The sequence below is a fragment of the Malaya genurostris genome, chromosome 2 (genome assembly GCF_030247185.1).
Source record: "Malaya genurostris strain Urasoe2022 chromosome 2, Malgen_1.1, whole genome shotgun sequence".
NCBI classification, from domain to species: Eukaryota; Metazoa; Arthropoda; class Insecta; order Diptera; family Culicidae; genus Malaya; species Malaya genurostris.
Window position 1 is genome coordinate 65471988 of NC_080571.1, and position 15803 is coordinate 65487790.

Here is a 15803-nt window from a genome sequence, read left to right on the forward strand (position 1 = left end):
CAAGTTTTGTATGCAAGCAGTTATTTTTATAGCGTTGAGTTTCTTTACCATTCTGCGATTTCGGTTGAAGCGATAAACTTTTTAGCATTATCAATCGAGTTCATCTTATATTAATTAGAAATAATCTTAAGCACTCAAAGTTGTAGTTGTCAATTGGCGAAACGACATGCATGACACAAGATCAGAGCATACCAATTAAAGCTTCAAATCGTTTTATGGAACTTTTTGTCGTGCTGTCTAGCAAGAACCTACCTCTAGCATGCTACGCGTAGGACTAAAACATTAGCTATAATTTCGCTTCTATTCATAAATTCGCGTGTTTCCAACAGCTTCGTTTTGCATCGATTGACCAATCAGAGCGATGCTTTTCCTTTGATAAATCGCTTACTCCTTCAAAACCGTCGCACAGTGGTTCGAATCAATAAAAACGTGGACATAAATCAGTAGCTGCCAAACCGTTCTTTTAATGCATATAGTTGCTTTGAAGAAATTATTTACAAATATATACCGCGTAATTTGATCCTATCATTGATTGTTCATGGCCTACTTTGACAAAAAATGTAACCATAACTTTTTTTTATGAAGAGATAGAGATTTTTTTTCTTCTACAAAGTTTTAGAATTATTAAAAATAATTCACTTTGTCAAATATACCAAAAGTCTAGGTCGCACCGTTTCGGATATACAAAGCGTTTTTATGGCAACCCCCTTAAAATCAGTTTTTTATTCATAAATTGTTTCGAGTTATTTTGTTATGCATACTTTGTTTGGAATAATTGTAGAATTTATAAAATCGCATATTTTTGTTGAAGATAGTGCATAGGTTTGTTCTTTCCTGGCAAAGTTATGCAACATTTTACCTTTTTTTACCTAGGATAAAACCTTGCACCGAAGCGAAATATGCAACTTTATGCAGCTGATTTTTACAAAATTTGTAGGCAAAGTTGTGCCCAATATCATGAAAAAAAATCTAAGTGGAACTCGGTGGAACTTTTTTTTAGGTCTTTTCAAAGTTAGTTTTAATTACTGAATTATGGCAACCCCCTTAAAACTAGTTTTCTAGTCATAACTTGTTTCGTGTTATTTTTTTATGCATACTTCGTTTGGAATAATTGTATAAAATATAGAATTTCATAATTTTGTAGAAGCTAATGCATAAGTTTATTCTTTTCTGGAAAATTTATGCATAATTTCACCTTTTTTTACCTAGGAAACCTTGTACCGAAGCGAAATATGCAACTTAATGCAGCAAACTTTAATAATACTTATAGGAGAACATGTAGCTTATTCAATTTATTTTCCAATGAGAATATCTTGAGTACTCTTCGTGTGACTCATTTTCACTATGGCCATGCTGAAACCATGAATGGTTAAGAAACAGAGGGCGCACAATAGTCCAAAACTGGAAAAAGACGGTCACAAGTCTGTACAGACTTTCACTGATTTTTAAGAGCTAACGTGTCTTCGAAGAAGTTTTCCAAAATTATATAACGCTTCTTTTGAAAGTAGCAATTTTTGTTAAGGGGGTAGTACCGATTTCGAAAGAAAAAAAAATTTTGTTTTTGACGAAAATTTTTTTTTTCTATCTCATTTCAAAGAAAATAAACATTTCAAGTATTTTTGCTGAAGATATGAATAATGCAAAAAAAATTTTTTTTGGAATATTCGCTTTATTTTAAACAGTTTACCTACGTAGAATTTATCTCTATTACCTAAGTATCTACTACAAAGTTAGCATTTAAATGAGTAACTTTTCCCAATACTTTTCACAACCTAATCAATCAACTAGGTAGTTAATGTTACCTAATAAATCATTACAATATGTCACTTAGTCGCATTGCATTCACGCTATCGTCCGAGTTTTCCGTATCGCTAATTTCTTGTTCTGCTGTAAGTTCTAGCATATCAATTGCTTCCAGTGACAATTTCTTTCCAGTTTTGATAGGTTTGTAACAAATATTCGAAATCAGTGGGTCAGACGGTGTTGGAAATCGCTCTGTTGATGTTGAGTAAAAGAACTGCTCATTTAGCTTTGAATCGCTTTTTAGCTGCAAATTTTATTTAACGTTTAATATTTCAGTGTGATTGTGGTATATAATTAATTTCACTTACAGTTTTAGTTCTTCTTAAATTTCACCTACAACAATTCAACAATATTTCCCTGTTTCGATAGATCTAATGAATTCGACGAGATCAGATCTGATATGAGTTTTATAAATTCTTCTTATTTTACTCTTCTTCCCCTACTTATCTCTTATCATCTATAGATATAATGAGTTATAGATCGGCGCGCTTATGGGCAGCCGGTATCCACATATTACCGTACAGTAGAGCTGTGTTGACTGCGTCAACATACCCCTACCCGTGAGGCTAGTGTGCACTAGTCTTACTAACTCCAAGCACGTCCAACACTGCCAATTTGACTACTGGTCGACGAAGTACGCCAGTAGAAGTCTGCACATCCGCCATTCTTACACGTCCATCCGGTCCGCACAAAACTTTAACCACACGCCCTCTTAGCCATCCATTACGTACATTGTCGTCCACTACAATCACCAACTCACCCTCCTTGACCGGTCTTGTTTCATCGAACCACTTCGTTCGTCGGGTTATGACTGGCAGGTACTCTCGTATCCAACGCTTCCAAAATACATCCGTCATATGTTGTACGTGGCTCCAATTGTTACGCAAAGCTAGTTTGTCGTCAATCGGGAGAATCGAAGGAACAGAGATTCCATTAGAGCTCAGCAGCAAAAAGTGGTTTGGCGTCAAAGCTTCCTTTTCCGCGGCCTCCAGTGGTACGAATGTTAAAGGACGAGAGTTTACAATGAATTCGGCTTCCGCCAGCAACGTGATTAGCGACTCATCGGTGGGTTTTCTGTCCATTGGAACAGCAAAAAGCGCCATCTTAACAGCACGAACCATCCTTTCCCACGCTCCTCCCATATGAGGAGAAACGGGAGGGTTAAATAGCCAACGAGTGTTCGTATTCGTGAAGGTAGATGCCACACCAGTAACTATTTGTTTCACTTCGTTTTGTAAATCCTTACTTGCACCTACGAAATTGGTTCCCATGTCAGAATAGATTTCCAATGGCGAACCTCTGCGTGCGATGAATCGTCGAACTGCTAATTTGCAAGCTTCCGTCGTCAAACTGTGAGCCACCTCTAAATGAATTGCCCTAACAGTTAGACAGGTGAAAAGAGCAACCCATCGTTTTTGGTTTGTCCGACCAGCCCGAATGAGAATAGGTCCAAAATAATCCAGTCCCACATAAGTAAATGGTTTTACGTAGGCTGCCAGTCTCGCTGCTGGCAACGGAGCCATTCGAGGAACACCAGGAGATGCACGATAAATTTTGCACCATGAGCATTTTTTACCAATACTTCGTACTGTTGAGCGAAGTCGAGGTATGTAAAACCTTTGCTTGACTTCATTGACAATTGTTTCTCCGTAACCATGACCGTATTTTCGATGGTACCAATCTAGCAGTAATAACGTAACAGTATGATCCTTCGGAAGAATTACCGGAAATTTAACCTCATATGGAACATAGTGAGCCTCGACAATACGTCCTTCCATTCGAATCACCCCTGATTCATCCAAAAATGGACTCAGCTTCCGTAGGGAGCTTGTGTTATCCAACCTTTTTTGCAACTTCGGTGGAAGTTTACTATTGTTGGTGAGCACGACAATTTCATTAAGAAAGGTCTCATTTTGAGCCAGACGCCATAGACTCGTTTCAGCTTTCTGAATTTGCTCGGAAAGCAATATATCACTATTGTCGCCCATTTCACCTCGACGCTTTCGTTGACAGCTATCCAGAAATCTATGAACATATGCTAAACTTCGTAACAGGCGCTCCCATTTGGAAAATCGGCGAATATCAACAACCGGCCTTTTCTCCACGTGATGAGAAACGTATCTCGAACGAAGCTCTTCAGATGTGTCGGGTGCATGTGATCCTTGTATTGGCCACTGAGTCTCTGGTTTGTAGAGAAACTCTGGTCCAACAAACCAACGACTGTTTGAGCTTAAGTTAGGTCCTTTTCCCCATTTTGTAGCTTCATCTGCTACGTTTTCCGCTGTCGGTACCCATTTCCAATCAGCAACATTCGATTGTGACAAAATATCACTAACTCTGAAGGTTACGAAAGGTGTATACCTTCTAGGGTCTATACATCTAATCCAGGATAGAACAGTGGTAGAGTCACTCCAGAAAAAACGACGAGTAATCTGTAGAGTGTGATTGTTTTCAACAGTAACAGCCAAACGACATCCAAGAGTTGCAGCCTGCAGTTCTAGGCGGGGAATCGTCTGTGGCTTCAAAGGAGCTACCTTCGATTTTGCTGCAACAAGAGCGCACCGTACAGCGCCACGGTCTTCAATACGGAAGTAGACGGCGGAAGCATAAGCTGCCTCGCTGGCATCTACAAAGGCGTGCATCTGCAGATTTCCGTAACTTTCTGAATGATAATTTGGAAAGTAGCAACGGGGAATACGAATTCGGGGTAACTGCGAAAATTGGGACACCCATCGGTTCCAGAAAGGCAAACTTCGATCAGGTATAGCTTGGTCCCACTCTACGCCAGCTCTCCATAACTCCTGGATGATCAATTTTCCATGAATTAAAAACGTCGCCAAGAAACCCATTGGATCGAAGATGCTCATAACAATTTTTAAAAGTTGTCGTTTGGTTGGTGTGATCGAATTAGATAGTAATACGTTCAGAGTATCACTAAACAAAATTGGAAATGTGAAAACATCTTCGTTCGGCAACCAGATCATGCCGAGAATACGTTCTCCAGATTCGTCGACCGATTTGTCAAATAAAAACCGCTTCATGTTACCACATGTTGTTTCTCCGAGTTGTGCGATGACGTTGTCTGAGTTTGAAAGCCAGTTTCGGATTTCAAACCCACCTTTGGAATGAACAAATTTCACTTCCCGAGCAATACGAATCGCTTCATCTTCGGTATCACGACTATCTAGATAGTCGTCCACATAGTGGTTGTTGATTATAGCTTCTGCTGCCTCCGGAAATTCTGTAGAGTACTCTTCGGCGTTCAAATTCTTGATGTACTGAGACGAACTTGGAGAACAGCTAGACCCAAAGGTGGCTCGGTCCATAATGAACACCTCAGGAATTTGCAACGGATTTTCGCGCCATAGAAATCGCTGGGAATGCTTATCGCTCTCTCGAATTCGAAGTTGGTGAAACATCTCTTTGATGTCAGCACTGATGGCTATCTGTCGCTGTCGGTAACGGCTCAGAACGGCTGGAAGTGATGTTAGCAGATCGGGACCCTTTAAAAGCATCGTATTCAGCGAGATGCCATTAACTTTGGCTGCAGCGTCCCAAACTACCCGTACTTTGTTTGGTTTCTTTGGGTTGATCACAATACCAAGGGGGAGATACCAAACTCGTCTGGGGTCTGCTAAAGAAAGTTCCTTTTCCGACGCTTTGTGAGCGTAGCCCTTGCGTTGATAGTCACGAATTTGTTGAACGAGATTTTCATGTAATTCTGGATCGGCTTTCATTCGACGTTCCAGACATTTTAATCGTTGCTCGGCCATCGAATAACTTCTGGGAAATTCTATGTGGTCGTATTTCCATAGTAAACCTGTTTCAAAGCCACCATCAACACGTACTGTGGTTTCAACGAGAATTCGACGAGCTCTTTTGTCGTCTTCAGTCTCAATTACGGGTCCCACTGGTGGAACTGCTTCCGTTGAAAAAAATCGTTCAACCATACCATGAAGTTCGCGGTCTGTATTACAGTCACATATATGGTTGTGATGGAATAAACTGCTATGAGTATCATCTCCTAGTCTTCCGTGTATTGTCCATCCTAGACGGCATCGTGTTGCTACAGGCTCATTTGTACGTCCTTCCCGTTTCTTCAGAGTTAAACTGAGTTTTGAATGTTCCACTCCAATAAGAATGCGAGGGTTGGCATTTCGGTAGCTATTTATTGGAAGACCTCTAAGATAAGGATAGTTTTGAACCAGATCTTCATACATGAGACTTTGAGTTGGTAGTTTCAGTCCCTCTACCGTTCGAACGTTAGACATAGAATATCTGGTTTGACTGTTAGCTCCAGATATTTCTACTGATAAACGTTCCGAGTTCGGCTCAGTGCGGGATATATCGCCAGTCCAGTTTAAACACAATGAGCTTGCTTCTCCAGATAATCCAAGTTCTTTTGCGATACCTTTATCCATTAGAGTCAACGACGAGCCGTCGTCGAGAAAGGCAAATGTTTTGAGTGATGATTTTGGTCCATACAGCGTCACTGGAATCACGCGAAATAATATTGAATCTGCCATCTGTCGATGTGTACCAAGCACACCGGATGTAGCTGTAGCAGAATTCAACTTTCCCGCCGGATGAATTATTTCTCTTGATTTATTCACTACTGTAGTCTTTCCAGGATGAAGCAATTCATGATGACAAGCGTCACAGCCGTTCATACCACACGGGTTTGAAGTATGACAAGGCCATTTTCCGTGACGAACAAGACAACGGCGACATAATTGCTGATCTTCCACTGACTTCCAACGTTCAAGTAAATTCAGTGATTTGAATTTAGAGCAATCTTTCACTTTGTGTCCAAACAATTGACAAATTGGACAACATTTACCTTTTGTTTGGTCTTGAACTTTTCTATTTTGAACATTTTTTTCTTTAGCAGTTTCATCGATACCATGTGCGTTCACAAACGCCTTATCTCGAATGAATGCTCTTTTTGTTTCCTTGCCTCGATCTGTCTCGGTGAACAGTGACACCTCGCTTGCCTCTTCGATTACTGACGTCATATATTCCTCGAACGTGGTAAGATCAGGAAACGATACTTTTCGCTTATACCGCGCCCAATCCATCTTGATATTGGCCGGTAATTTTTCAACAAGTTCTTGCAAAAGACACGGGTTGCCGAGATGAGCAATTTGTCCAGATGCAATCAATTGACTACACAGATTCTGTACAACGAGTCCGTATGCAATGAGAGTTTCTAATCTTTCCGCTTTTGGAGGAGGGGTGGACCGAACTTTCTCTAGCAAAGCGTTAACTACCAATTCTGGTCTGCCATACAGCATCCTCAGAGTACTCAATACGCGTGCCACTGCATTCGGCATCAACAAATTACTGCGCACCGCTTCTAGTGCATTACCTCTCAATGAGCGTTGCAATCGCATCATGTTTTCCGCATCCGAAAACCCACATAAAGCTGTCGAGTTCTCATAGCTGCTCACGAATAATGGCCACTCCAGTGGATTACCCGAAAAAACTGGTAACTCCTTAGAGACTACTTGCCGAGCAGCTAATTGTTGCTGTGATGGCACAACTACACCAATAGATGAGCTAATTGCTGAATTATGCATGTTACGATCATTTTCAGGCAATATTGGAGACGAAATTTGCATTTGAGTCTGTCCCAAATGGGGAGTATGCATTCGATTATGGTTAACGTGAGGTGTACTATGAGACCATCTAAATTCATTTCTACTAGTAGGATTTATCGATGAGTTTTGAGAAGTTACAGGTCGTAAGCGTGGGGGAAACATATTTGTATTGGGCACTCTCATTGACCTATTTTCTATCATTAACTCTCCTATTCTATTGTTTATTTGATCGAGGATTTTTTCTAATGTCTTACCTCCTGAGCTTTGATGGACACTATAATTACCTTCTGTATTTGAAGCTAACAGAGACGTTACACCCGTTTTAACATTACCAGATGAACACGATGTCGGTACAATATAAGTACGTTCTGGCACGAACGGAGCTGCTTGACTTGTAGAAGGGTTAGTGGCTGCAGTACAGGTAATAGGTAGCACATTCCAAACAGCATTGTCGGCAGAAACTGGATACATCTCACATCCTCGTAACCCTTGTCCCGTTGAAAAGACAGGTTGACTTATTATTGTAGAACGGGTGGCACCGATAGAGGTTGATGTCGGGATAATCCTGGGCGTTACAATAGGTGATGGTATTACAGGAAGAGCATCTGGAATACTCGCAAATGGTCTTTTGGGTATGGTTCCCGTATACACCAAGCGGGAAGTAGCAAAGTCAAAGATACTAGTAGAAGTGGAACTGACGGGTACAGACTTTTGTTCAGCAGCAGCGCTAGTGGTTTTAGATGAACTTATTTGGATTGCAGCGAACGAACTAGTGTCGACGGGAAAATTGTTTGTTTCCGATTTCGCACCCGTTATTTGTTCTTGCTGCTTTTCCATCCAATCATTGACCTTACTTCTACTGCTTTGCTGACTGCACGTTGACCGACTCTTTCCATCATTTTCTTCTAGCGTCGCTTGTAAAACTGCATATCGTTGTTCCATATATCGCTGGTCCAATGCCATTTGTAATTTTAACGCTTCTTCTTGTTGCGCCAACTTGGCTTGTTTGAGAGCAAACTCCTCGGAAAGATGTTTAGCTTGCATTGCTCTTTCCTCGTCCAATTTTTTGAGATGTAGTTCTGCTTGTGCTTGGGACATTGACTTTCGAGACGAATTAGAAGGAACTGATGACGTCCTCAAGCGACAATTGATACACCGCCACGACCGATCTGCTATTGAGTCATTCACACCAGCACATCTGAAATGATGCCAGGCATCGCATTTATCACAGGCCACCATATTATCCGCCTGATCAGGCTCTTTACACTGCGGGCAATTGTACTGCACTGGTAACGACATGACGAGGTTATATAACCTTTGTTCTCGTATATCACATAAATCTGATCACACAGAAGATGTTCGGTAATTTTTGCTTCAACGGACTTTAGAGGACCAGATGTTGACGTGGTCGTTATAGAGTAAAACTCTAAAAAGTTTGTTGGAAATCGCTCTGTTGATGTTGAGTAAAAGAACTGCTCATTTAGCTTTGAATCGCTTTTTAGCTGCAAATTTTATTTAACGTTTAATATTTCAGTGTGATTGTGGTATATAATTAATTTCACTTACAGTTTTAGTTCTTCTTAAATTTCACCTACAACAATTCAACAATATTTCCCTGTTTCGATAGATCTAATGAATTCGACGAGATCAGATCTGATATGAGTTTTATAAATTCTTCTTATTTTACTCTTCTTCCCCTACTTATCTCTTATCATCTATAGATATAATGAGTTATAGATCGGCGCGCTTATGGGCAGCCGGTATCCACATATTACCGTACAGTAGAGCTGTGTTGACTGCGTCAACAGACGGTACAAGGAGTCTACAAAAAACATCTGTCATCGTTTTTTCACGGCTGTTTTTCCTCGTGCCCAAGTTTGGATTTTTTTATTTGTTTATTAATTTTTAACTTTTTTCATTCAATAAACTATAAAGGTTGTTTTATGAAATCGCTTATTTGAAACCTAAGAAAAAACCGTACATTCATGCCTTGGACGAATTTTTGTATCTTTGTTATATTTTACAGGCTGTTGAAAAAAGGCTTTGTGAGAAATACCCCATGGATTATTACTATACATGCTATGCACGTATGCAAATATATGAAAGATATTTCTATACTATTTCCGACTACCAGTCTGGAGGCGCGTAAACACGCATAAACAAGTTCATGCTTGCACGCGCAACTTAAGCAAATTGTTGCGATTTTTATTTTGTTACTTTTTACAAATGACAATATTAGAATAAATCTAAGTGGAAGTAGATGCAATTTTAGGCTTTTTCAAATTTAGTTTTAATTATTGAAAATCCGAAAAATATCAAAACTTCAACACATATTTAAAAAATGGAGAAATGTTTTCTAGACAAAATATGATAAAGTATTGTTAAAGTACAAACCTTCACGAAGAGATTCCATGTTTAAACGTGTAAATAAATTTCAGTTATCGCGAAGCAACACGATTTTTAAGACGAGATGTTGATCGGCGACGCTCACTGCAAAAGTGAGTTACAGAAATAGCAGACGCGTGACGCCCTCTGTTTCTTAACCATTCATGGTTTCAGCATGGCCATAGTGAAAATGAGTCACACGAAGAGTACTCAAGATATTCTCATTGGAAAATAAATTGGATAAGCTACATGTTCTCCTATAAGTATTATTAAAGTTTGCTGCATTAAGTTGCATATTTCGCTTCGGTACAAGGTTTCCTAGGTAAAAAAAAGGTGAAATTATGCATAAATTTTCCAGAAAAGAATAAACTTATGCATTAGCTTCTACAAAATTATGAAATTCTATATTTTATACAATTATTCCAAACGAAGTATGCATAAAAAAATAACACGAAACAAGTTATGACTAGAAAACTAGTTTTAAGGGGGTTGCCATAATTCAGTAATTAAAACTAACTTTGAAAAGACCTAAAAAAAAAATTCCACCGAGTTCCACTTAGATTTTTTTTCATGATATTGGGCACATCTTTGCCTACAAATTTTGTAAAAATCAGCTGCATAAAGTTGCATATTTCGCTTCGGTGCAAGGTTTTATCCTAGGTAAAAAAAGGTAAAATGTTGAATAACTTTGCCAGGAAAGAACAAACCTATGCACTATCTTCAACAAAAATATGCGATTTTATAAATTCTACAATTATTCCAAACAAAGTATGCATAACAAAATAACTCGAAACAATTTATGAATAAAAAACTGATTTTAAGGGGGTTGCCATAAAAACGCTTTGTATATCCGAAACGGTGCGACCTAGACTTTTGGTATATTTGACAAAGTAAATTATTTTTAATAGTTCTAAAACTTTGTAGAAGAAAAAAAATTTCTATCTCTTCAGAAAAAAAAGTTATGGTTACATTTTTTGTCAAATTAGGCCATGAACAATTAATGATAGGATCAAATTACGCGGTATATATTTGTAAATAATTTCTTCAAAGCAACTATATGCATTAAAAGAACGGTTTGGCAGCTACTGATTTATGTCCACGTTTTTATTGATTCGAACCACTGTGCGTCGTCTATGGCAGGGAAATCTGGTATACCGGAGATTTTTAGCAGACAAAATAGAACACTGCTCGCTACTAACAAAAATTTCAATCATTTATTATTGAAAATACGTGACTTGATACATTCAAATCGAATCTTAGAAATATTTCCAATCAAATGATGAAATAATATTAATAATTGATACAAAATAGACTGAGCTGTAAGTGTTTAAAACCTAACCACATTTCTGCGTGTATTTTTCCTTAAGTTTCTGTATGTTCCACATCAAAATACTCATGGAATTGAAAATTTTCCACTTATCGCGCTGCAATACCAGAACCGGAAGTCGGATCTGGATCAACTTTTCGGGGAATTTTAAAAGAATTTCAAGATGTTTTTTTGCATTTTAGTTTATGGAAATCATTATCTCATAGATTTGAACATATTACCGAAAGACAGATATGAAATTCAATAGCAAGCTATGGAACCATAAGACATTTCGTTTGAATCTAAGTTCGTCAAAATCAGTTCACCCATCTCTGAGAAAAGTGAGGGACAATTTATTCCCTAGTTTTGCTGCATATCACCCTGTAATTCCGAAACCGGAAGTCAGTTCGAGATAAAATTCAATAGCAGTCTATGGGACCATAAAACCTTTCATTTGAATCTGAGTTGGTAAAAATCGGTTCAGCCATCTCGGAGAAAATTGAGTGACATAATTTGTCACATACACACAGATATTTTGTGATCTAAACGAACTGATTTGAAAGGTATATGACATTTGGCCCACCGGACATAGCCTGTCGAAAATACTAAAAGTCGAGGTCGCACCGTTTCGTATATACAAAGCGCTTTTTATGGCAACCCGTTGAATCTAGTTTTTTAATCATAATTCGTTTCGACATATTTTTTATGCATACTTTGTTCGAAATAATTGTAGAAAATATAAAATGTCACATTTTTGTTAAAGGTAGTGCATAGGTTTATTCTTTCCGGGCAAAGTTATACAACATATAACCTTTTTTACCTAAGATAAAACCTTGCACCAAAGCAAAACATGCAACTTAATGTAGCTCACTTTTACAATACTTATGGTAAAAAAATCCTACTGCTAATTTTTTGGGTTTTCAATAATAAAAAATAACTTTGAAAAACCTACAAAAAGATCCATCCAGTTCCACTTAGATTTTTGCCTTTCTTATACAGAAAGGTTGTGCAATCACTGTGAAAAGCGACTTTTGAACCGTGGCCCGGAGGGTCAAGTGTCATATACCATACGACTCAGTTCGTCGAGTACGCAAAATGTCTGTATATATTTATATATATATATGTATATATATATATATATATATATATATATATATATATATATATATATATATATATATATATATATATATATATATATATATATATATATATATATATATATATATATATATATATATATATATATATATATATATATATATATATATATATATATATATATATATATATATATATATATATATATATATATATATATATATATATATATATATATATATGTGTGTGTGTGTGTGTGTGTGTGTGTGTGTGTGTGCATATTACGTTTTTTGCACTAGCTTCGGAGATGGCTGAACCGATTTTCACAAACTTGAATTCAAATGAAAGGTCTTGTGATCCCATACAAAATTCCTGAATATTATTTGAATCCGACTTAAAAAGTTTTCTAAATCGACCTCAAATCTTCTTGAATTGATAATTTTTATCAGTACACGATCAAACAAACCGTTTTCGGTTATTCTTTTAAGAACCGAAGAAAATTATTTTGAAGAATACCACAGTATTATATATGATAGTATGATTGATATGAGAAACGCATCAGTACACCACTAGGTGGATTAAAACAGGTTTTTTCTAGTATTATTCATTGTCAAAAAGAAAATAAAATAAAAAGCGCAGCCATTTGCTTAAGTCGCGTGCTCAAACATGAGCTTGTTCATGCGTGTTCACGCGTGTCCCGTAGTCGCTGGTTTCACTCCCCCTCGTGATCTGTAGTATATATTTGAACGCTTGTACATATTTATCAAATCTTAGATAGTTTTGGTTGAAAACCGGTTAGAAATATCTTTCATATTACTTATTTAAATGTTATCTAAAACTCTGTAGTAGATACTAATGATGGATTCTAATAATGATAGATTCTATGTAGATAAATCCAAAAAAACTGTTTGGAAAATGAGGCGAATATGCATCGAGAAACACATTTTTACATAGTTTATATCTCAAGCAAAAATATTTGAAATATTTATTTCTTCAAAACGAATTAGAAAAAATAATCGTAAACAACTTTTTTTCTATTCGAAATTGGTACTATCCTCTTAATAAAAATTAACTTGTGAACTTGACCATCTTTTTCAGTTTATTTGTAGCGATTTACAAAATTAGGTTTGAGCGAAGTATTCATAGTCACACATACTGAAGTAAATATTCTCCTGGAAGCTGCATTTCGTCGTTGTGTTCCTGGCTATGATTGTTCAACACGTTGATGTTTGTGCATGAAAAGTCGTTTTAGTGGCGCTTCATTACCTTAAGGGGTATTCCCATTTTCTCACACTTAAATATAAATTTTAATATACTATAATAAGCACATCACGGATATGGTTTTTCCTTGCGGATCTAAATTTAAGAAAAGTCTTAGATGAAAAAAAAATTGAAAATTTTTGTTCTTGTGAGGGCTTTTCTTTGTACGAATCACAAGTATGTCAAGGAATTCTAATTCATGGCGTCCGTTTAAGCCTTCTGAAAATAGAAAATAAGGTGTAATTTTACTCAAGAAAAAAACAGCGATAAGATAAGCGTAGTTACTCTTGTAGCGAACTACGCTTATCTAAATTAAATTTTTTGCTATACAATGGAAGGCCAAGTCTCATATACCAATCGATACAGCTCGACGAACAAAGCAAATATCCGTATCTGTGCGTGTCTGTTGTTAAGAAAAAGATCGAGAACCTAGAAATGACTGGACCGATTTTGATCAAACTAGTCGCAAATGAAAGGTCTCCTCGTCAGCCTCGTCCTTATTTTTTCATTATGAGCTGTAATTAATGATGTTTGCATGTTTGACTGCAATTTTAAATCTGGCAACGTTGAACGAGACATGTGTTGAAGGCCCAATTTCCAATGGATTGTCCAACATAGAACTTGTGTGAGTCAATGAGATGTTTGAAAACTTTCACATTAAAAAGCAAAATTTGGTATTGCCTCCTACTTTTTACTTGCTGAAACAGAAAAACCATGATGCTGAAAATCGTTACTCAAATTTGAGCTAGTAATATTTTTCCCGGTGAAACTAAACTCCCGACTTTTTCTCGGTCAATGCTACCCTGAAATTATGATAGAAAATACACTTTAAAAAATCAATTATCAAACGAGCCACGGTGTGCTCAATTCGTCCACGCCCCCTGTCGTCATTTTAATATGGAGATTTTTCAGCAATGCTGTCATTGAATCGCACATCAGCTCACCAGTTTGACAGTTTGTCCCACTTCAAACAACTCGATATGTTTTACATAAAATTTCTACTGTAGCAGTCTCTAAAAAAGACTAATGACTACATAAAATTTGAAGATTTCGCAAATGAAGAAACAAATAACTCCGTCTACGGGAGAAGTTCCCCTTAACTAGACCTATATTTGTTCATCCGAAACGGCTCGTTAAAAAAAAAAACTGAACAATATCTCAAAATTTGACATGTCGTTGAAATATTGATCAATGGTTACAAATCAGATGTCTGTTATGAATAAGTTGTTTCCATTTTTGTCCATTGGAGGGGTTGCCCAATCTTACATTTTCATGTAGTTATTATTTTTTTATTAGGGACTGCTAAGTAGGAGTGTTAATTTTATGTAGAAATATCGAGTTCTTTTTGAGATATGGTTGTTCAAAACGGGACATGTTATTTTCGCAGAGATAAACGGTGTGCATTGTAAAGACAGGTCATTTCACCGAAAGCAGATTTTACCGAAAGCCATTTTGCCGAATGGGGTTACTTCATCGAAAGGGTCATTTTGCCGAAAGAGACATTTCGTCGAAAGGCACACATCGCCGAAAAGGCCATTTCACCAAAAGGGTAATTTCGAATCCATCACATTAGTTTTGTAACTACAAATTCTGGCTTTTCGTTCAACATATTAATTTATTTTAATGTGTCCTACTATGAATGAACTACAGACCCTCATACTGGCATTTCTTCCAATAGCTAAAACTTTTTTGAAGCAGTTATCAGCTCAATGGCCAATTCTCTCAAGATTTGTGTCATTTGATGGATAACCACTGTCCAGCAGTGGAATTGTTAAAGCATCATGCCCAAACTTTCTTGTACAGTATATGAGAAAATATATTAACGATGTTTGAATAATTTGACATTTAAGGAAACTCGAAGTAACATTTTTTATATTCGAAATATATTAAGCTATTACTACAAATGGTGAATGCTACGGCGAAGAAAAACTTATGTATATCGCCATTTTTGTACAATTAACGGTTGCCGAGTTACAACGATTTGAAAAAGGCAATTTTTGTGAAATGCGAAAATACATACGCCCTTTTTAAAAATCAGTCGTGAGTCGGACTGACCTCTCCATCGGTTCAAAACTTATGGTTTGCCATACTGAAGCCATGTGCAAAGTCTCATCCAAATCGGAGAAGGTCGATTTTGATTTTCTCACTTTTTCGTCTGGAATTGCTCAGTTCTCTATGGAACACGATCTCGTGATTTTAAATGATTTTCATAAAAAAAAAACAAATGTTCATCTTTTTCCGTCAAATTCGTTTAAACAAAGTAATACAAAAATATATAGATAGATACAGATTAATATACTTTTCGGTCACTAGTAGAAAAAAGTTATTCTAACATTCCTTCCTTTTTT

General features: G+C 37.0%; 2 protein-coding genes across 11 annotated transcripts in view; one reads left to right on the forward strand and one right to left on the reverse strand.

Annotated features, from left to right (window-relative positions):
- LOC131427464 (protein winged eye) overlaps positions 1–15803 on the forward strand; it is a 758071-nt gene that overhangs the window by 408072 nt on the left and 334196 nt on the right. The gene's annotated exons all lie outside the window — the stretch shown is intronic.
- On the reverse strand, positions 1693–9616 carry LOC131427465 (uncharacterized). Its single transcript, XM_058590681.1, has 2 exons — positions 8970–9616; positions 1693–8905 (listed from the first exon to the last, which is right to left on the reverse strand). Exon 2 carries the CDS (start codon positions 8700–8702, stop codon positions 2370–2372), a length of 6333 nt encoding a protein of 2110 aa, XP_058446664.1. The 5' UTR covers positions 8703–8905; positions 8970–9616; the 3' UTR covers positions 1693–2369.

What these genes read in the sequence shown, in the direction of transcription:
- LOC131427465 (XM_058590681.1), bottom strand. Translation starts at nt 8,702, where the DNA reads ATGTCGTTACCAGTGCAGTACAATTGCCCGCAGTGTAAAGAGCCTGAT.